Source organism: Tupaia chinensis, unplaced genomic scaffold (assembly GCF_000334495.1).
Source record: "Tupaia chinensis unplaced genomic scaffold, TupChi_1.0 Scaffold000465_1, whole genome shotgun sequence".
NCBI classification, from domain to species: domain Eukaryota; kingdom Metazoa; phylum Chordata; class Mammalia; order Scandentia; family Tupaiidae; genus Tupaia; species Tupaia belangeri.
The window spans coordinates 210,250-233,593 of record NW_006159974.1 but is presented as its reverse complement, the minus strand read 5'-3'; the positions used below and the strand labels follow the sequence as shown (position 1 = coordinate 233,593).

General features: G+C 43.2%; 1 protein-coding gene across 2 annotated transcripts in view; it reads right to left on the bottom strand.

Annotated features, from left to right (window-relative positions):
* POR (cytochrome p450 oxidoreductase) overlaps positions 1-23,097 on the bottom strand; it is a 50,091-nt gene extending 26,994 nt beyond the window's left edge. Inside the window, exons 1-2 of one of the 2 annotated variants that reach the window (XM_006155633.3) lie at positions 23,044-23,097; positions 2,169-2,360 (exon numbers count right to left, since the gene is read on the bottom strand). In XM_006155633.3, coding sequence (XP_006155695.1) covers positions 2,169-2,347 — 179 coding nt within the window. In that variant the 5' untranslated portion in view covers positions 2,348-2,360; positions 23,044-23,097. Of the gene's footprint in view, positions 1-2,168; positions 2,361-13,797; positions 13,885-23,043 lie in introns of those variants that run through there. The other variant, XM_006155632.2, reaches the window with a different exon arrangement.
* Positions 23,098-23,344: the final 247 nt, after the last annotated feature.

The window sequence follows — 23,344 nt, the reverse complement described above, 5'->3', positions numbered from 1 at the left end:
TCAGTTTTTTGTTTTTTGTTTTGGAGAGGTTTTTGCTATAGGGTGCATGCACTCGCCAGACAGATAGAGAGAGACAAAGAGACAGAAAGTGAGAAATCACCCCCCAGGGTGGATGGTCACACCGCAATCCCTTCTCCTCCATTCTCCTCTCGGGATCTTGGGCACGCATGCACACGCACCCGGCGTGAGTTCTAGGCCACCGGGTCCGGGACGCAAACCACAGTCGACTACGTGGGAGTCCAGCAACATAGTCATTATGCTAACTGCTGGTTCCCAATAATTTGTACTCTGTGATAATCTGCTTTAATGCTTGAAGACTAACTTTTCTAGGAGAGAAAGCTGTTACTCAAATTAGAATAGGAATTCAGGTCTTGCTGTGAGCCTATGTGCTTCACCCACCTGGCCTGGAGGTTCTGACCTGACACTGGCCCCACACACTGCACCTGAGACTTGCTGAATCTGCGAATCTGGCCTGGCAGACACCCACCCAAACTGCAGGCCTCTGTAATCTGAGACTAGGGTTAAACAAAGCTAATAAGTAAATGTAAGAAAATGATTCTGGGGCCGGCCATGGTGGCACAGCAGTAATCCAATGCTCTGGGATGCTAGACCCACAAAGGTCCTGGGTTCATATCTGAGGTCTCCCTGTGTATGTTGGGAGCAGACACACATGCCCACAACCCTGGCTGGTTGAGGCTGAGGGTGGATCATAACATGAAGGCCCTATTGGGAGTGCCTTTCTCTCTTCTCTCTCTCCCCTTCTCTGTCTCTCTCTTATGGAAGAAATAAAAAAATAAAATAGGGGGCTGGCAGATAGCATGGTGGTTAAGTGTGCTGGATTCCCACATGGCCAACCATAGTTCAAGTCCCAGACCCTGCAGCTTGCTTTCTCATTCCCCCTACCCTCACAAATAAGTAAATAAATAAATAAAGTTAAATAAAATAATTCTTAAAAAGAATAATAAAATAGGGACCAGCAGTTGGCATAAGGGCTATGTCGCTGGACTCCCATGTAGTCGACCGTGGTTCGAGTCTTGGACCGGTGGCTTAAACTCACGCCAGGTGCATATGTGTGCGGGCCCAAGATCCCAAAAGGAGAATGAAGAAGGGATTGTGGTGTGGCCATCCCCCTTGGGGGGTGATTTCTCACTTTCTGTCTCTCTGTGTTTTTCTGGCGAGCGCACACACCCTATAGCAAAAACCTCTTAAAAAAAAAAGTAAGTAAATAAAATAAATAGACAAAAAGAAAAGAAAATTATTCTGGCTACAAGACCTTAAAGTCTGGAGGATGAGTTCCATGTGTGGCTCAGCAGGAGTCAATCTTGGAGGTCGGGGTGTGGTCACTTAGTCATTCGTTATCATTTCCTCCATACCTACAATCTGTCTACTATTTCCTTAATATGTTTTTATTAATTGATCTTGTTTTTTTTTTTACTTATTCTTAAAAGGAAGCATTATGCGAGTTTACGAAAATCAGCTAAATAAATACAAAGTTATGTTAGTACAGTCAAGCTTGAGATTGTTGTTCCCAAGGCTTTAAGCTTAAGGTTGCTCCTTCATTAAAGAAATAAATTAGCAGATGTGGGAAAGTCATGACATATTTTTTGTGTAAAAAAAAAATGTCATGATTTTCCCAACAACCTAATATTAAAAACTGCGATTCTCCCTGTCAGAGGACTCAAAGAAAATTAAATAGAAATGACTGTCTCACTATGTGGTCTATGCAGCAAAAAGCATCTCCAAGATTCCATCTGCTGAAAAAAAACATAAGGATCACTGGGTCCCGAGTAAAATAAAACCTGGGTTCCAGCTCCGGAGCTGCCATCTGATGGCTAATGCCCTTGGGTGGCTCCTTTAACACCCCTGAGACTTAAGTTCTTTATCTGTGTCTCTACTCTGAATGGTTCCTGTGAAGCTCAACTAAGATGCAGATCTAAAAGAGCCTTATAAGCTCTAACGTGCTGGGAAATATAAGAGATTCTCAAAATGGATTTGAAGTACAGTCTACCCATCAGACAAAACCCAAAACCCAACTAGAAATGCTCGAAGAACCTTGCTTCCATCTTGGTCTGTGCCCCCAGGACAGAACACTGTGTGGAGAGACGAGAGGTGCTCGGGGATGCCCAGGAAGGGGAACAACAACGGGGACGCTGAGCAACGTCACTTACATTGCCTGAATTTTGGTGAACTCAGGGACTTCTTCCTTTTTCTTTCTGAAGAGGAACCAGTAGGTTAGGAGACCCAAGATGAGTGAAAACAGGATCATGTCTGTCATGCTGAAGAGAGATACTTCTTCGGCCACTGTCTCAGACACGGTGGCACTGCTGTCCGCGTGGGAGTCCCCCATACTGATCACAAAACTGTCAGGAGAGAGAAATGGCAGGCATCAGCAGGGAGGACTGGGGTATACCTGGGGTCAGCTGGGGGGCCCACCTGGATGCTTTACTCTGGGACTCATCCATGCCCCGCCCCAGGCTGCAGCAAACGGGCACAGCACTGGGCAGGAGGTGTTTGCTCAGTGAGGTGCCCACCAAGACAGCTGCAGCCTTAGACCAAAATTAACACAGCAAACAGCTTCAGTGGTATCAGCCCCGGTCGTGGTGTGGCCTGGGTACAGGCTGGAGCTGGGTGCAGAACACACTGCAAACTAAGAGTCCTAAGGCTATGGAGTATCCCCCAACCCCACACAACACCAGATGGGGTGATCCATACCAGAGGGGCAGCCACTTCGTGGAAACCCTTTTCCCAGTTGGATGGCAGGCCTGGGTTGCCCCACACAGTGCACAGTGCAAAGGTCTTTAGGATTGGCTCTTGAGTGGCTCCTGGAAAATAACCTCTGAGCCTTGGGATATCCGCCTGATAAGAACGTCTTCATCTACCTGAGACCTTGTATGTGGGTAGCAAATACTAACAGTGAGATTTACAGTGAATGCCTGGTTTGGTACATCTGGGGCTTTGAATCACACTGCACCAGTATGCCAGTTAGGGATGCTGAGGATTCATATACGATACATTTAGAAATGGGGTACTCTTGGCTTACATAACTGTTCCCCAGTAAAAACCCTGAACACCACGTCTTGAGTGAGCATCCATGGCTGGCCATACTTCTACGTGCTGTCATACATCACTGCTCAGAGATCTAAAAGCACAGTCCGTGTGGCTCCCTGGGAAAGCACAGCTGATGCTCACACGTGCTTTCTCCTGGCCTTCACCCTCTCTGTCCTTTCTCTTTGCTGATTTCAGTTTGTGCCCTTTCTCTGGAACTAACCATAATCGGAAGTAGAAAGCTTTCCTGAGTTCCACGAGGAAATCCTCTGAACCAGAGAGGTCCAGGGGACCCCAACTCATCACCCTAGTAATGCTCACCTAGTCCATTCACCTGGCAGGTAGGCAGATCTGATGCAAGTTAACAAAGGCCAGAGCAAGAGTCCCTGACGCCTGAGCATTCCACTTTAGCCTTTAGCACGAGGCTGGGCTCAGCTCTGGGATCTGGAATCTGGAATCATTCCATTTTCTAATCACAGTTATTACCCAAGTGGTTGCTTTCACCACAACCAGCGCCCAGACTCACTCATTTTTTTTTGGAATGCCTTGGTCCTATCTAACAATTCTGGCAGTGGAAGGTTGCTTCATATCTGACTCCCCCTAACTGTCACTGCCTCCAGGAAAACACCGGGTCAGCCCCGAAACAGCTGAAGTGTCCAAGGGCTCTGGGCCTCCTGGAAATTCAAAATAGGTCCTCAAGCTAAGGTCTTTGCTTTCTCATTAATTTGGGTGCTTGTTTAAAAATCACAGTTGCCAGCCTCTCCCCCTCGAGATCAGATGGGGACCACAGCTTTTTGCACCACTGGGGAAACTAACAAGCAAGGAGGGGAACAGGTGCTGCCTGCTTTGCATGTGGTTCACGAGAGGCGGGGCTTGGCCCCGAGGCCCCAGTGGCGCCTTAGTGCTGGACTGGAAGTACAACAGGATCAAGAATGTTCCCAGCAGCCTTGACTTTGAAGCAAACAACTTCTGTTCCCTCCTCCCCCCAACCAGAAGAGGTTTTTGCTATCGGACGCATGTACTCACCAGAAAGACAGAGACAGACAGAGAGGCAGAAAGTGAGAAATCACCCCCCACCACATTCCTTCTCCTCCATTCTCCTTTTGGGATCTTGGGCACACACGCACATGTGCACAGTGTGAGTTTAAGCTGCTGGGTCCGGGACTGGAGCCATAGCTGACTATGTAGGAGTTCAGCAATATAACCATTATACTCTCTGCTGGTCCCAAAATCAAACAACTTCTGAGAGCCTGAACTGCAAACGAGCTGGGGAAAAGGGCCTGGTGATTCTCTTAAAAGCCAAGGTCTTGGGCAAGCAGGTGGGGAATCTGAGGCTCCAGGGGAGTGAGCAGCTCGTGTGAGGGACAAACCTAGAAAGGGGCCCCAGCTTCTCCCAGAGGATGGCTGTGTTCACACCCACCTACTCAGTAGACCACAGGACCCATGTCTCTCCCCCCATTGTGTGTGCTTCTTGGGGGGAGAACAGGCTGTTAGGCACCTCTTTGACTGGCACAGGGCAGGAAATGGAGGACTGCTGGCTAGTCAGAAGAAAGTGAGGCCTAGAGGAAATCCTCAACCCTTTGCCTCTCACACAGGGCTGGAGCCATGAATAGGCCCTGGTTAAGCCACTCAGACGGTCCTTTTCACACTGAAGCATGCATATACGCTCAGATGGCTCTGCAGCCTCACTTCGACCCTCTCTCCAGTTCGCACTCTGAAATCCCACCCTGAGCTTGTCAAGTGGCAGAGGTAGTTTTCTCTCCCTGCCTCCTACTCATTCTTCAGATAAGGTCTGTTTTGTTTTGTTTTTACTTAAGAGAGGTTTTTGCTATCGGATGTGTACACTTGCCAGAGAGAAAGAGAGACAGAGAGACAAAAAGTGAGAAATCACCCCCCAGGGGGAATGACCATACCGCAGGATCTTGGGCACGCACGCACACGTGCCTGGTGTGAATTTAAGCTGCCAGGTCCAGGACTGGGACCATCCTTTCCATGAGGTGCAGCTTCTTAGCATATCATCTAGGCTCAACCAGTAACTACTTAGGGAATGAAGGAAGGGAGTAAATAAAGTGATTACAACACAAGCAATGTAAAATGTGCATGAATCAATGACATGAAGCATGAAGACTGGAAAGAATGTTGAGTTTGGAGCATGCCTATCTGGCCACCCTCTAGGATGGCTCCCAGACTTTCTTAGATCACGTGGTTCCTGGTTTCTCAGCAAACAGGTTATGGTATCCCTGGGCCAAAAGAAATGCCTAATAGCTCCATGTATGGAGCAGTTAGGTGCAAACGCTCCCTGCAAATCCAGCTTTGCAAAGACACAAGGTCACTGGAAAGAGGTCATCATGATCCAGGCTGAAGTGCAGCCTCCCCAAGTTCATATTTTGCGTGGAGTGCACAGAAGAGTCTCTCATTGCCTGTGACAGATGTGAGTTTCACCTCTGAGAGTTTGCTGCAGTTTGGAAGCCACCTCTGGTATGTGACATACTAAAATGGGAAAATCTCAGACACCCTGTCCTATGTGTCAGAGAGTGGCAAGGGTGACCACATGTTGGTCTGAGGTCCCCAAGCCTTCCGAGGCAACTCTGGGATCTCATCTAATCCTTCTGCCTAGGCTGGGTCTTTAATCTGTGATTTTTTTCTTTCTACCTTCAGCAAAAAGGATCACAAGACAAACAGAGCTTGTAGGGTCAAATGTGACATTTGTTAGCAATAGCCAAAAAAAAGGGAAACTAAAAAAATGACTGGGCTCTTCCCATAGCCCTGACACTTGGACAAATCTCTTACCAATAGCAGGCTGTGAAGTTCTCATCTCAATCTTTTTAAAAAAATAATTATTGGGGGCCAGTAGTTGGTGTAATGGCTATGTCACTGAACTCCCATGTAGTCAACCATAGTTCGAGTCCCAGACCCACTCATGCCGGGTGTCTGTGCATGCCCAAGATCCTGAGAGGAGAATGGAGGAGAAGGGATTGCAGCATGCCATCCCCCTGAGGGGTGATTTCTTGCTTTCTGTCTCTCTGTGTCTTTCTGGCAAGTGCATGCACCCTATAGCTAAAACCTCTCAAAAAAAAAAAAAAAAAGAATGATTTTATTTCTATTTGTTATTATTATTACTTAATTTGACCAGACAAAAACAGAGAAAGAGAAAGGGAAAATGAGAAAGCAAGTTGTCAGGTCCAGAACTTGAACTGCAGTTGACCATGTGGGAATCCAGAGCCTTTAACCACCATACCACTTGTTGGCCCCTAAAATAAGTAAGTCTTAAAAAAAGATTAATAATAATAAATTAAATTAAATCAATTTTTAAAATAAAAAAAGAAGGAACCAGCAGATTGTGTAATGCTTATGTCACTGGACTCCCATGTAGTTTACCATCGTTCATTTCTCAGATCTGGCAGCTTAAAACTCACTCCGGGCACATGTACGTGCATGCCCAAAATCCTGAGAGAATGGAGAAGGGACTAAGGCATGGCCATCCCCCCTGGGTGATTTGTTGCTTTCTGTCTCTCCGGTGAGTATGCACACCCTATAGCAAAAATCTCTCTCAAAATAAATAAATAAATATGCAGATCTAATTTAATCTTTTATCGTAAATTGCCTCTTCATAAGAATTTTCATTTTTATTATAAAATACTGTATCTATTTGTGTATTATAAAATACTGTATCTATATGTGTGTGTTTTTGCAAGGAAAAACAATGTAGTCATCCCTCAGTATCCACAGGGTATTGGGTCTAGGATCCCTGCAGATATCAAACTTCAAAGATGCTCAAGTCCCTAAATATAAAGTGGTATAGAGTATTTGCATGACCTAAGCTCATTTTCCCATATCACCTCTGAATTACTTATAAAATCTAATACAATGTAAATGCTATGTAAATAATTGTTTAGGGCATGACAATAAGAAAAGAAAGTTCTGTACATGTTCGGTGCAGATTTAAAACTAACTACAAAGTACACAACAGCAATAACAGAATATTTCAAATCTATGGTTTGTTGAACAGGTAGATGACAAACATACAGATACAGAAGGTATTTCAATGGCTGGCCAGTCCTGACAATACAACAGGGTAAAGGGCAATATGTTCAGGCCAGGGGCACTGATAGGAGCTTTGTCAGCTTCTGAAGGGGAAAGTGAGACAAAAAACAGAAAGGCTCTGTTTACAACATTGGAGTAGAAGGTCATCCATCTTCCAGGAAATATTTCTGCTTTGTATTTACCGATGCAACTTCTGGTAAGTACACAAGACTAAACCACCACCCAGCACTGACGTTAGAGTGAGTCTGCCACCTGAAGCAAAGAAGTAACAGGAAGGAAGGAAGCAGGTAACTTAGTTGGCCCCTTCAGCAGGGGATGCCCCTTAGCATCCCTCAGCAGCAGTCGCTGTCCACACACAGATGCCTAAATAGGGTCTGGTGTCTACCTGCATCTGTAGGGGAACAGGGTCTGCTCAGGTTCATAAACCTCTGCCAAAGTTTAATGGCTTCAAGATGAGGGAAAACTCTCATGAAAACAAACCTTACTGTTGCCTGATAGCTCAATATCCAGAGACTAAGAGATGCTCAGGGACAAGTATGTCCCCAAGGCACTGTTAAAAAGTAGTGCTGCAAAGTACACCTCAAACCAATTCCTCTACAGCTGGAGTATCCAGAAAGTTTATTATCTAAACTAAGATGTTAATGACATGGCTTTTTTTTTAGGTTTAGGGTCTGCTCAGCTTCTTGAATCTATACATTTACGCCTTTTGCCAAATGTGGGAACTGCTCAGCCATTATTTCTTGGATATTTTCCAGCACTATCCACTTTCTCCTCTCCTTCTGGGACTATGATGTCATTGTTAGATTTTGTTGTTATTGTTATTAGTCCCACTAGTCTCCAAGGCTTTGTTTTTCAATCTGAATTTTCTTATTCAGATTACACTATTTCTTTTTTAAAAAGAATTATTTATTGATTCTATTTATTATTATTATCTAATTTCCTTAGGGAGCATGCACTCATGGGAGAAAGGGAGAGGGAGGAAGTGAGAAACCAAGACGCCAGGTTCAGGACTTGAACTGCAGTCAGCCATATGGGAGTCCAGTGCCTTAACCACCATAACACCTGCTGGTCCCAGAATAGATCTTTTTGGTTTTTTTTTTTTTTTTGGAGAGGTTTTTTGTTTTTTTTTTTTTTTTTTTTTGGGGAGGGTTTTTTTTTTTTTTTTTTTTTTTTTTGCTATAGGGCGCTTGCGCTTGCCAGACAGACAGAGAGAGACAGAGACAGAAAGCAAGAAATCACGCCCCAGGGGGGATGGCCACGCTGCAATCCCTTTTCCTCCATTCTCCTCTCGGGATCTTGGGCGCACACGTGCCCGGCGTGAGTTTTAAGTCACTGGGTCCGGGACGCGAACCACGGTCGACTACGTGGGAGTCCAGTGACATAGCCATTACGCTAACTGCTGGTCCCCAAGGATCTTTTTTATAGCTTGTGTGATTCCAACACCTGTGTTGTCTTCATGCTGGTGGCTGTTGACACCATTTAAATTGGGATTTTCCTGGGCTTCGAGGGTGATTTTTATTACATCCTAGATATTTTGAATACTAGACCCTGAATCTTTTTCTTTTTTTAAAGAATTAATTAACTTTACTTTTTAAAATTTAACTTTTATATATTGATTTATTTTATTTATTTTTTAAAATTATTTTTATTAGCTTTATTTATTTTAATTTGACTAGAGAGGGACAGAGTGAGAGAGAGAGGGAAAGCGAGAAAGCAAGCCACCAGGTTCAGGACTTGATCTACAATCAACCACGTGGGAATCCAATGCCCTTAACCATCATGACACCTGCCAGCCCTTGTATTTATTTTTAATTTGACCAGAGAAGGGACAAAAAGAGAGTGAGAGAACGAGGGAGAGAAAAGAGAGAGGGAAAGTGAGAAAGCAAGCTGCCAGGACTGGGACTCAAACCAGTCGGCCGTGTGAGAGTCCAGCGCACCTAACCAACCACATCACCTGGCAGCCCTTATTTATTTATTGATCTAACTATCTATCTATCTATTTATTTATTTATTTAAATTTGACTAGAGAGGGATAGAGAGAGATAAGAGAGAGAGCGAGTAAGCTTCCAGGTCTGGGACTCAAACTGCAGTCAGCCATGTGGGAGTCTAGCACCCTTAACCACCACGCCACCTAGCAGCCCTTATTTATTTATTTATTTATTTATTTAAATTTGACCAGAGAGAGACAGAGTAAGAGAGATAGGAGAAAGAGCAAGTAAGCTTCCAAGTCCGGGACTCAAACTGCAGTCAGCCATGTGGGAGTCTAGTCACCCTTAACCACCACGCCACCTGCTGGCCCCATAAGTAAACTTTTCTTTTTTAAGAATTATTTTATTTAACTTTATTTATTTATTTTAATTTGACCAAAGAGGGACAGAGTGAGAGAGAGAGTGTGAGAAAGCAAGCTGCCAGGTCCAGGACTCAAACTATAGTCAGCCATGTTGGAGTTCAGCACTCTTAACCACCATGCCACCTGCCAGCCCTGATCCTGAATCTTTTTCAATCTTCCCTTTTTTTTAAAATTTTGCCAGATGGGGACCAGCAGATGGTGTGGTGGTTAAAGGTACTGAACTTCCACATGACCAACTGTGATTCGAGTCCCGGACCTGGTGGCTTGTTTTCTCACTTTCTCTCTCTTGCGCACATGCGTGCACTTGCACTGTCCCTCTCTGGTCAAATTAAAATAAAAAAGCTTAAATAAAATGATTCATTTAAAAAAGTAATTTTTGCTAGGTGGTATACACACTCACCAGAGACAGACAAAAAAGGGCAAGTTAAAAAGCATCCCTCCCACCACGCACCAGTGCCATGCCACAATCTCCTTTCCTCCATTTCTCCTTTCAGGATTTTAGGCATACACTGAATTGAGTGTGTTTCTCAAGCTGCTGGATCCCAGACTCAAACCATGTAGCTGGACATGTGGGATCCAGTCACCTTAACTACCATGCCACCAGCCAGCCTTCAATCTTCTCTTTTAGCAGTTCTCCTCTGTCATCCTGCTAGTGGTGAGGAAGGTACCTGACTCATTGCTGTCCGGTGGGAGTTCAGTCTCTGCACTAGGCCTCACCTGACAAGCCCTAATTAGGAGGAGAAGGGTGTCCCACAGGGCTTCCATTGACACCTCAGGATGGGGGCACCTTGGAATAGAGAGGTGGTAGGAAGTCCTGTCTTCCAGTAGGCTTCCTCAGTCATCATGATCCAAGGGAAGTAGGTTTCCTTGCTGTCTCAGGGAGTTAAGAGTTCCTGGCTCTTGACGAGTGTAAAAATGTTGCCAGTATCGCTCAGTTATTTATTTAAGGAATCGATACAAGTTTGATGTGACTAAAGAATTAGCATGAACAACTACAAGAAAGAACATTTTCAAAAAAGTCGAGAAAACAGTAGTTTAATACATCCTGACATGGAACCTGCTAATATGTACCATAACTGACGGTGGTCAAAAAATGTTGTCTGTCTGTCTATCTATCTATTGAGCAGAAAAAGGGTTAGACAAATTTACAAAGCCTGTAAAAACATGTGATTATTCACTATATTATTCATCAGCAGATACAACACAGAAAATATTTTAATCTTTTTTTCTGTTACTGGATCACAAGTGTCAACAGTGAATTTTATTTGCTTATGGACTAAGCCATTGTCAGGTCTGTCATTTTTTGTCAAAAATAGTAGCTATCTTAACTGTGCTACCATAGAGCAGTTCAACGGCTTGGTGGTGGTAAAGTTTAGTGTGACTATTTTGAGCTCATAGTTGATACTGAAATTGTTCTAAGCAAGAAGAAATGCCCTCAGCCACTATTACTGAATACTAAATAGCTTAGGAAATAAGCTTTTGCTGCAGACTTGATGTTTTTTAATGAGGCCAATCTAAAATTATAAAGCAAAACATATACTGTGGTAAAGTTAATTTCAATGAAACTAACATGGAATCACAAATAATATCAAGCTGATTTATACAATTCCTGGATTATCAAGGGTAAAACAAGAAGTGAGATCTCCATTGCCACAAAATTTTGTTCATTTTTTTAAGCTCAAACCATAGTTACAGCAGTGTTTTTCAGATCCTGATTAAAGTGTAAAGGAAATTCACATATTTAAGCATTCATTTAACTGCAAGAGAAGAGCTTACATCTAACTCTCAATTGGAAGTGATTGAGCTGCACTGTAATAACATGCTAACAGCCAAATATCAAAAGGATGCCCTGGGTCAGCTGGTGGTATGGTGGTTAAGGTGGCTGGATCCCAAATGGCCAAGTGCATGGTTCCAGACCTTGGCTTAAAAAACACACTGGGTACATGTGTGTGCGTGCCCAGGGACAGAGAAGTGGAGAAGGGATTATGGTGTGACCATTCCCCATGGGGGTTGCTTTCTCAATTTCCCTGTCTTCATCAAGTGCACACACCCTCTCATAAGCTAAAAATAAATAAATAAATAATAAATAAATAAATAAAAGGAACAAAACAAAAACAACAACAACAAAAAGGAGACCCTAGCAAATTTCTATAAATGCTACCTTCCAGAGATTCATTTGGTCTATTAAAATTATGTTTTATGAGCCAGCCAGTGGCATAGTAAAGGCTGCTGGATCATACATGGCCAACTGTGCAGTTCGAGCCCCAGACCCAGCAGTTTGAGAAACAAAACATCAGGTGTGGGTGCACATGGCCAAAACCCTGACAGAAAACTGGAGAAGGGATTGTGGCATGGTCATTCCCTCTGGAGAGCACACATACCCTGTAGGAAAAAAATTACATTTATAGACTGATACCATTATTTGCAGTACCTATTAGTATGAAAGACATTTCAAAGATGAAACATGTAAAACTACATTACAGATCAGGACCAGCAGGAAGTGTGGTGGTTAAGGTGCTGGACCCTCACACATGGCTGACCACAGTTCAAGTCCCGGACACTTTGGCTTGGGATCTTGGACATTCTCTCTTCTATGTGCATGTATTTGTTCAAATTATAATAAATGAATGAATAAAAATTAAATAATTATTTAAAAAACATTATAGATCAGCGCTAACATAACTGATTTTGATAAAAACACTAAGCAAAATGTTACCCTCACAAAGTAAGTCCACTCTTATTAGTAGACCTGTATTTCAGAAATGATACTCAATTGTTATTATTATTATTTGTATTTTGTTAATAAAAAATGTTGTGGAAGTTTGTGTTTCTTTTGGTATATAAGTATTAAGATAATATCCTAGATTTTTTTTCTTGGCCTGCAAAGCTTCAAAATTTTATTACCTGGCCTCTCTTACAGAAAAAGTTTACTGATCTTGGCTCTACATAACCAAAGCATACCTAGTTAACTGGGCTATGAACTGAAGTCTGGATCCTGCTGGGTCTGGAAGCAACATGGAAATAACCACCAAGGACCATACCCAGCTCTAAAACTCTAAGCTGGCAAGGAAATACTTCTGAAATAGGTTAAACATTTTCCTGCTGTCTTTCTAGAGTCCATGGCAAGCACCTTTTCTAGGTCACACAACCATTTATGTCAATGTGCAATGTACTTAGGGCCTAACGAGGTAGGGAAGGCTGCTTGATCCACACAGAGAGAACCCAGACTGTGGGCTCTCAGGCTCTTGCATCTGAAGGACGTTGGCATTGTTGTGAGCCTTTTTTAAAATTTAAGTTTCTTTTTTTTTTCATGAGAGTGAGAGACAAACAGAGTGAAATACAAACATCCTCAACATAGTCACATCATGATCCCCCCGCCCACCCCATGATTTCCATTCCCCAGTGACCCTGGATCCGCGAAAGACTAAGATTCAGATCCCAGGTTAACCTGTGCATGTGGGGTATATGCACCTATAATCCTGGCTGGCTGGGGAGCTGGAATCCCTTCTCCTCCACTCTCCTCCTGGGATCTTGGACATGCATAAACACGTGCCTGGTGTGAGTTTTAAGCCACCAGGTTCAGTACTGAAACCGCAGTAGACTACATAACCATAATGCCTCCTGCTAGTCACACCACCCACCCCCTGCATGGCTCCTATTCTTAATAGCTTATGGTTTGGAGTGGGTTGTAGAAAATGTTCAGGTACACATACATCACGGCAAAGTGCATGCCTCTCTCCCTCTTCTATCTACTCATCTAGTAAACAGCAGGGGGGCACCCGCTGCACACCAGGAACGACCTGTGTGGATTCAGATGGGAACCCTACTACCATACTTCAAGGGGCTCTCCACCTACGCAGAGACTTCAAAAAGTTCATGGAAGTGCTGGGCCCCGTAGTGCAGTGGTTAAGCCCCATGCATAGGAAGTCGGATCTCATATGGCTGACAGTGTTTTAAATCCTGGCCCCAAAAGCTTGAAAAATATGCGAGGGGTGTGTGTACTCCAAATCCCAACAGGAGGAAGAAATGGAGAAGATGGGATTGTGGTGTGACCATGCCAAATTGGGAGGTGCTTTCTCTATCTAAATCCTCTCATCAGTGTACATGCTCTCTGACAACAGTTTATGGAAAAATGCAATTAAAGTATGAGTTCATTTGGGTGTAAAAATTTTTGAAATTTTGAAATTTTCATATTTACTTTCCACAAGATTTTTGAAGACCCTGCACACTGGGAATGGCAGACATATCCCAACAGTCACAATACCACGGGGAGGTCGGGGCAGGGAAAAAGAGAGCTTTGAGGGTAAGGGCAAGGTGGTCCTAAGGAATCAAGGAAAGGGTACTCAGGGGCCAGTTACCGAGTTGGATTGTGAAGAATTACCAGCGTCCTCCAGTCAGATCAGGAGATAAGAGAAGTTTCTAACAGAGGAAGCACGTACCAACGCCTAGAACACAAAAGAGCAGACTGCAGGGACCAGCAGTAAGCGTAATGGCTATGTCGCTGGACTCCCATGTAGTTGACCACGGTTCAAGTCCCAGATCTGGTAGCTTAAAACTCACACCAGGCGCGTGTGCGTGCGTGCCCAAGATCCAGAGAGGAGAATAGAGGAGAAGGGATTGCGGTGTGGTCATCCCTCCTGGGGGGTGATTTCTCACTTTCTGTCTCTCTGTCTTTCTGGAGAGCACACGTGCCCTATAGCAAAAACCTCTCCCCCAAAAAAGAGCATACTGTAGAATCTGCTGTGCTGAAGCGGTGTGTAAAGGGATGCATTTTTGCATGTGAGGGTATATGGGTGGTAAGGAAGAGACAACCTTCTAAAAAGAACTGAGATCAGTATGCCAAGGGCCCAGGAGCCTTGCAGGCCAGTGTGATGCCTTTGGGTTCTGGGTAGTTGGTGACAACATCCAGGTAAGGGGGTGGTATGATTAAAACACTGCAATAGTTGGGAGCCAGACAATGGCACAGCACTAACACAACACTCTTGTGAGGCAGACAGATCCATGTGTGAAGGTTCTAGGTTCACATGGAGGCCTCCCTAAACACCCCAGGCATGAGTGTACCTGTGACTGGGGACAGGCTGAGTGTGGACCATGGTGTCAAGACCCTGTTAGAGGTGCATCCTCTCTCATGCAAGATAGAAAGAAATGAACTCAAAAACAAAACAACAAAAACACTGCCCTAGGAAGGTAATGCTGACCAACAGTGCATGCATCTTCAACAACGGTCACAGGGCCTGACCAAGAGGTCACAGGGCCTGACCAAGGTGTCCCAGAGAACATTCTCCGCAGCAGATACTCAGATGCCCCCAGCTGATGCCCTTTCCCCAACATAACATGGCTCAATTTGGAAACACATGACCGGCATGTGTCTGACGCAATGCCACAAAAGAGGAAGGCAGTCACTAAAGCGATGGCTGTAGAAGAATGACTCAGCAGCACAGGCCAAAAGCAGGTATTACTCAGCACAAGTGGATCTGACCACAGCCACAGGGCTGACCTTGCAGCTGCAGCTGCTCAGGCTTGCTTCTATAGGCATCTCCTTGGCCTTGGCCACCTGGTCTGAACCCCCAAAACCCACAGCTCCCCTAAGCTCTGGGCAGTGTGCTCCAAGGCAGTTCATGGATATAACTCAATAACACTATTATCTAACTGACTGGCCTTTTTAACTCAACTAATTTTGAATAAAAACATGAAAAAGAGAAACACAAAGCTAGGGGACTGGCCTTAGCTTCCTCAAGTCTGGTTCTGCCTCCAGTGCATGTGCAGGAACAAGGGACGAGGGTCTGGGGAGAACACCTGAGAGCAATCAGAACCTTCCACATGGGGAGGTCACAGCGTGTTACAGTTCACATGGCGTGACCACGGCAACAAGTCTGCAGCACAGACAGTGTCACTCCCCAAACTCCTGCAGAAGAGAATGGGAGGGCCCTTGTCAATTTGGCTTCCTCCAAAGTGAATGCACACTGAGGGTTCATTAGAAGAGTTACAAATACTCATGCCGGGTGCGTGTGCGTGCGTGCCCAAGATCCCGAGAGGAGAATGGAGGAGAAGGGATTGCGGCGTGACCATCCCCCCTGGGGGGTGATTTCTCGCTTTCTGTCTCTGTCTCTCTCTGTCTGTCTAGTGAGCACACACGCCCTATAGCAAAAACCTCTCCAAAAAAAAAAAGAAGAGTTACAAATAGGCTCCAACCTTAGCAACAGAGATAAACTAGAACACAAGCAAAAAGGAGCCCCAGGATGGAGAGCTCCCCACTTACATGGGAAACAATAAAGGAAGTGGAAATAGAGATGTTTACCCTAAAGAAAAGAAGATCAGGGGTAGCTGATTCCCTACTTTGGATGATCAGAAATCTGAGAGAAGAGAGAGGTATGAAGTAGGGAGGTGTCATAGGACAGAGATTTATATGCTCTCCGAGCCAGAACTTTCTGACAAAAGTGTCTGGGAACAGAACCGGCTCTTGTGATGCCTGGCTCCCCATCACAGGTGTGTCAGTGGATGGCTGGGTAACATGGGTTTTGCAACAGAGTTCCTGCACCCTGACAGCCTGGACACAGTCCTACCAAAAGAAGATCTATTCAGTAGAACTGGCTGGTGACAATGCCAGGGAAAAACCCCACATCTCTGGTCCGAGTTTATGCTTAAAGACCAATGCTTGGATCTTCTTTGATCCCTCACACACACACACACACACACACACACACAAGCTGTCAGACAGTGGACACAGTGCCACACAATCCCACAGCTGACTGTTAAGGACTTGGGCAAGAGGTGGCCCCCTGAAAAGGCAAGAAAGGAGAAGGACAAAATCTATTTAAAAACTGGCCCAAACACAGCACTGGGCTTTTCACTTTTCAGCTTTAACAAGGAGATTTCTCAGACTCCTGGCTTGCCAAAGCACACCACCATCACGCCACCATTATGTCTTTTCAAACCCAACTAAGTCTCCATAGCAAAAGTTGCTATTCCCTAATAGTATTTTCACGGCCCCTTCTGGCTTGAGGAGAAAGAGCTCAGTATCTGTAAACCATGGCACAGAGGAAAAGGAATTGTAGACTCAGGACTTCCTGCCCAGGTGCCTCAACAACCATTTCTACGGAGTGGTATTCACCACCTAATGTCCAAGCCTCCCATTGCTTAAATGTTCTGAAGGGATGAAAACTTGGGCCAGCACCTGACAACTCACATAGCTACTGGGTTGTTGGAAAAGTCATGATGCATTTTTGCACAGAAAAAATAAACCATGACTTTTCCAACAACCCAATATTTTCTCTCTACAATTCTCCTTCATTTCTCCCATACACGAATAATAAACATATACATAAGTATACTCATACCAAAAGTAGATAAAATGTACTCTATTTTTAAAGTATTTTTTCCTGTTGCTGGATGATCCCTTAAAATATCTTCTTTGGTTGCATAATAGTCTACTGATTTGATGGGCCATTATTTATTTCTTTATTCTTTATCTACTAAAATATTTTTAGTCACTCAAATATAGGCCAGACCTTGGTCTGGACATGAGTTAGAAAAGGCGTAAGAACATGGCCCTGCTGTGTAGAAGTCAAATCTGGGGAAGGAAGCAGGAAATGTTGCAATCAAATGTGAATACTGCTCTAAAATGAGTGTTTACCAGATACTGTGGGAATAGGAGGAAACGACGAGAAACCTGCCCCATGGAAGTGGGGAAATACTCCACATACAGGCTATTTGCTCAGCATAATTTCAGTCTTTCATTTTGCTTAGTAACAGTAGTTCTAAATGCCCACTACTATAAGTAGACACTGGGCCTGGCACTTTTGGGGTGTATGTTCATGTCTCAGCTGCTCTAAGCTAAAGTTATCTTCTTCTAAATGACAAAATCAAAGCTCAAATCAGTCTGGCAGTATGCTGAAGGTCACGCTGCTAGTAAGTGGTGGAGCTTGAATAAAAATGTTTGTCTATTTTTCAAGTTCACTCTGACCTCCTCCCTAAATAACATGAAGAAAATCATCTTTAGGGTCTGGAAGGTAATGCAGCAGTAACATAAAGCTCTGTGAGGCTGACCTATATGGGAAGGTTCTGGGTCTGTGTCCAGAAACCTCCCTGATATGGTGGGTGGTGGCATCAAGATCATATAGGAGGGGCCAGCAGGTGGTGTGGTGGTTGAGGGCGCTGGACTTCAACATAGCTGATTGTGGTTCAAGTCCCAGACCTGGCAGGTTGTTCTCTTTCTCTCTGTCCCTCTCTGGTCAAATTTAAATAAATAAAAAATTAAATAAAATAACTCTTTAAAATTTTTGTTTTTTTAAAAAGACCCTATTGGAAGTGTCTATCACTATTTCTTTTGCAGAAGGAAGGAAGGAAAGGAGAAAGGAGGGAAGGTAGGTAGGTTAGGTAGGTTGGTTGGTTAAAAAAAAAAAAAAGAAAACATCTTTAGACAAATAGCTTTTCTTTTTTTGAAAAAAAATCTTTATATTCTAAACTGCATTTAAATTTTTATGATTCTTGATGTATAAGTACTTTTGAATAGGATTAACCTCTAGCTAGACTGACTAGAAAAGAAGAAGACAGAAATTATCACTAAAGAAAAGAATGGGGGAACCAGCAAATGGCATAATGGCTATGTCACTGGACTCCCATGTAGTCGACCACAGTTCAAGTCCCAGACTCGGTGGCTTAAATTCATGCCGGGCGCATGTGTGTGCGTACCCAAGATCCCAAGAGAAGAATGGAGGAGAGGGACTGCAGTGTGGCCATCCCCCCTGGGGGTTGATTCTTGCTTTCTGTCTGTCTTTCTCTCTCTGTCTTTCTAGCGGGTGCACGCGCCCTACAGCCAAAACAAAACTCTCAAAAAAAAAAAAAAAAAAAAAAGAAAAGAAGGAACATCATTAGATTCTATAAACATTAAAGGGTCAATAAGGGAAATTATTAACTATGCCAACACTTGATAATTTAGATGAAATGGATAATTTTTGTTTGGTTCTGTTTTGTTTTTGCTATAGAGCATGTGCGCTTGCCAGAGACAGAGAGCAAGAGACAGGGAAAGTAAGAAAGCATCTCCCCCCACACACACACACCCTCCCAGGGAAGATGGCCATGTCTCAATCCCTCCTTCTCCTCCATTCTCCTCTTGGATTTTTGGTACACGCCCAGAGTACTTTTCAAACTGCTGGGTCTAGGACGCGAACTGTGCAGTTAGCCACCTTAACTACCATGCCACTGGCTGGCCTGAAATGGACCCATTTTTTTAAACATTTTTTTTTTCCCAGAGGGCATGGGCTCTTGCTGGAGAGAGGAGGGGGGGAAGACAGAGAGAGAGAGAGAGAGAGACAGAAAGCACTCCCCTTCCCCATGAGGAATGATCAAATCACAATCCCTTTCCCCCTTTCTCTCTCTCTCTTTTCAAAATTTTAGGCACACATGTACATGTGTCCACCATGTTCTTGAAGCCTTGATTCTGGGACTTGAATCATGCAGTCAGTCATGTAGGATCTAGCCATCTCAATCACCAAGCCACAGGTTGGTCTAACAAAATTCTTAATAGGCAGAAACTACCAGAGCCCATCCAAGAAAATCAGATAACCTGAATAGATCTCTAGCGAATCATCTGAATAAGGACTTAAAATTTTACCTAAAATAAACTCTAGGACCAGATGCTTCATTGGCAAATTTTATTAAACACTTAGGGAAGAATGAATACTAATTCTACACAAACTCTTTCAGAAAGTAGAAGAAAAGACTGCCCAACTCATTTTATGAGGCCTGTATGGCTGATACTAAAACCAGACAATGTCAGAACAAAAAAGCAAATGACAGGCCAACATGTCTCATGAACACATTAAAATCCTCTAAAATGTTAGCAAATCAAATCTAACAATATATAAAAAGGATACCATATCACAACCAAGTGCAGTCTATTCCAAGAATACAAGGTTGGTTCAATACTCAAAAAAATTGAGATCAAACCACAGCTGGCCATGTGGGAGTCCAGCACCCCTAATCATCATGCCACCTGCTTGCCCCATGACAGTCAGATCTTTGTTTCTAAACCATTCTCCATCAAAAGGAACCAGGGCTCCTTGAAGACATGGATGACCCCAAAACTGAGACAAGAAAAGTAGTAGATGAATTTAGATCATCAAGACTAAGGAAGTGCATAAAAAATGATGAAGATATATCAAAAGATGGGTCTACTTGAAGGGGTTCCCATTGGCCCAAACTGGAACACATGAGTATCAAAATATTAATAATTAACATTAGCAATGTATTATAACAGAATAACCCATAACTAATAAATACAAAAGAAATGAAGGACTTAGAAAATCACCAATTAGCAACCACAACAAAAACCATTGCTTCAGATAAGAATCATGAATGTTAAAACTTGTGGATAGGGGCTGGCAGGTAGCATGGTAGGTAAGGCATTGCACTCCCACATGGCCAACTCTGGCTCGAGTGTAGGACTTGGAGGCAGGCTTTTTACTTTTCTTTTCTCTCTCTCTCTGCCTGCTTCTGGTCCAATTTAAAAAATAATAATAATAAATAAAATTAAATAAATAATTCTTTTAAAAAGTTTGTGGATAAAAGTTTGATGAGAAACTTAACTACAAAAAGAGAAACAGACTTGTACAGGGGAAAATTTGCCTGACATTAACATTACCAAGTGATGAAAGTCAACAGCTGCAATAGTTGGACAAAATGACATCATTCACTACCCAATAAGGAGCACCCTGGACACAACGCCATTTCTGTGATAACTCACCAAAGACCCATAATCTAAATTTTATCATGAGAAAACGTCAGGCAGATCAAACTGAGAGACATTTCACAAAGAAATGGCCTGACCTTTTGAAAACATAACAAGGCCATGAAAGGCAAAGAGAGCATAGGAACTGCCCTAGATCAAAGGAAAAACAAAGAAGTTATAGTTCAATACAACATGATATCTTGGACCAGGAAAAAAGATTTCTTCTGCTACAAAAGATATTAGCGGCAAAATCTGAATACACTAGATGAGTCCATATGGTGTATCCACATAATTTCCTAATGTCGATCACTGTTCTATGTTATATGAGAAAATGTTCTTAAATTTTAGAAAACCTACACTAAAATACTTAGGAGTAAATGAGCACATATTTGCAACTTACTCTCAAGTAGTCTAAGAAAACAAAATGTTGGGACCAGCAATTAGCGTAATGGCTATGTCGCTGGACTCCCATGTAGTTGACTGTGGTTTGCGTCCCGGACCCGGTAGCTTAAAACTCACACTGGGTGCGTGTGCGTGCGTGCCTAAGATCCCAAGAGGAGAATGGAGGAGAAGGGACTGCGGCGTGGCCATCCCCCCTGGGGGGGTGATTTCTTGCTTTTTGTCTCTGTCTGGCGAGCGCATGCGCCCTATAGCAAAAACCTCTCAAAAAAAAAAAAAAGTTAATATTTAGAGAATCTGGATAAAAGGGTATTAAAGAATTCTTTGCACTATTTTTGCAACCTTTTTAAAATTTTTTATACATTCAATCACATTATTTAGCTTATATTTTTGCAACTTTTAAAAAACATCTGGTGCAATTTAAAAACAAAAAGTTAAAAACCACACAGCTCAACTTTTCCTTTTTGGAGTTTTTTTTTTTTTTTGCTATAGGGCGTGTGTGCTTGCCAGACACAGAGAGAGACAAAAAGTGAGAAATCACCCCCCCGGAGGGATGACCAGCTGCTATCCCTTCTCCTCCATTCTCCTCTTGGGATCTTGGGCATGCACACACATGTGCCTGACGTGAGTTTAATCCACCAGGTCCAGGACTTGAACTGCAGTTGATTACATGGGAGTCCAGTGACACCGCCATTATACCAACTGCTGGTCCCTCAAGAGATCTGTCGATATTAACAATGTACTGTATGTTTGACAATTGCTGGGAATGGATATTAAGTGTTTTCACCACAGAAAAATGTTAGATACGTGAGGAAATCTGCTAATTAGCTCAATCCAGCCATCCTACACCATATATATTTCAAAACATGCTGTACACAAAAAATATATGCAGCTTTTGCCAATTAAAAGATTTTTAAAAACATGTTTATTGAATAAAATGTGTTAAGTTTTTAAATATTAAGTTAAAATATAACACAACAATAACTATGTCTTTTTTTTTTTTTTTTGAGAGGTTTTCGCTATAGGGCGTGTGCGTTCGCCAGACAGACAGAGAGAGACATAGAGACAGAAAGCGAGAAATCACCCCACAGAGGGGATGGTCACGCCACAATCCCTTCTCCTCCATTCTCCTCTCGGGATCTTGGGCATGCACGCACACGCACCCGGCATGAGTTGTAAGCCACAGGGTCCGGGTCGCGAACCATGGTTGACTACGTGAGAGTTCAGCGACATAGCCATTAAGCTAACTGCTGGTTCCCAGCAATAACTATGTCTTTTTATTCTACTAATTTTTGTTGTTGTTGTTGGTTTTTCTTTTTTTTTTTTAGGTTTTTGGCATAGGGTCCATGTACTCGCTAGAGACAGAGACAAGCGAAGAGTGAAATCATCCCCCAAGGTGGATGGTCATGATGCAATCCCTTCTCCTTCACTATCCTCCTGGGAATATGGGCACACATACACGTGCTTAGAGTGATTTTCAAGCCACCAGGCCAGGATTTGAACCGTAGCTGGCCATGTGGGAATCCAGCAACTTAACCATCACACCACCTGCTGGCCCATTTTATTGTTGTTGTTGTTTTTGTTTTTAATATAAGAAATAGAAATCCGGGGTCTGCAGGGGGCATGGTGGTTAAGGTGCTGGACTTCCACATGGCTAACCAATGTTTCAGTCCCAGATCTGGCAGCTTGCTTTCTCACTTTCCCTCTTTCTCTTTCTCTGGTCCAATTAAAATAAATTAACTAATTAAATTAATAATTCTAAAAAAAAAAGAATAAAAGAAATATAAATCCAACCACCCCAACCACCACACTACCTGCTGGCCTATACCAGGTTTTTTTTTTTTTTGGAGAGGTTTTAGCTATAGGGTGCGTGCGCTCGCCAGACAGACAAAGAGAGACATAGAGACAGAAAGCAAGAAATCACCCCCCGGGGGGATGGTCACACCACAATCCCTTCTCCTCCATTCTCCTCTCGGGATCTTGGGCACGCACGCACACGCGCCCAGCGTGAGTTTTAAGCCACCGGGTCTGGGACACGAACTGCGGTCAACTCCGTGGGAGTCCAGCGACATAGCCATTACACTAACTGCTGGTTCCCTATACCTGGTTTTAATGTGTATATTATAGGATTTGTTTATTTTTAACATTATTAGTTTTATACTACATATAATTTTGTCTTTTACTTTTTTTCATTTATTAAATTGTGAAAATTTTCCCATATATTATAAATTTTCAAATATCATTTCAGCTTTTGAATATAAAGTCATTTAACTGGACATTTTCACTATCATAAATATTGCCATGAAAAATGTAATTAATATATTTTTCAATTAAGTCTTTGTAAACCTCTGATTGGTTCCTTAAAATAATTTCAGAACTTATCTTAGAAATATTTCTTAATCCAAAGGAAAATATATTTTTGAAGAATTATTTAACTGTTTTTTTTTTTTTTTTGTAATAGAGAACAAACACTCACCAGAGACAGACTGACAGAGAGAGGACGAGTGAGAAAGCAAGTCGCAGGTTCAGGACTCAAAACGTTCAGCACCTTAACCACCACGCTACCTGCTGGCCCTGGAAAACAAACAAACAAACATTTTTTTTAGTAAGAGGTTTTTGTTATAGGGTGCGTGTGCTCGCCAGAAAGACAGAGAGACAGAGAGACAGAAAGTGAGAAATCACCCCCTCCCCCCAGGGGAGATGGCCACGCAACAATCCCTTCTCCTCCATTCTCCTCTCAGGATCTTGGACACGCACGCACATGCGCCCAGCATGAG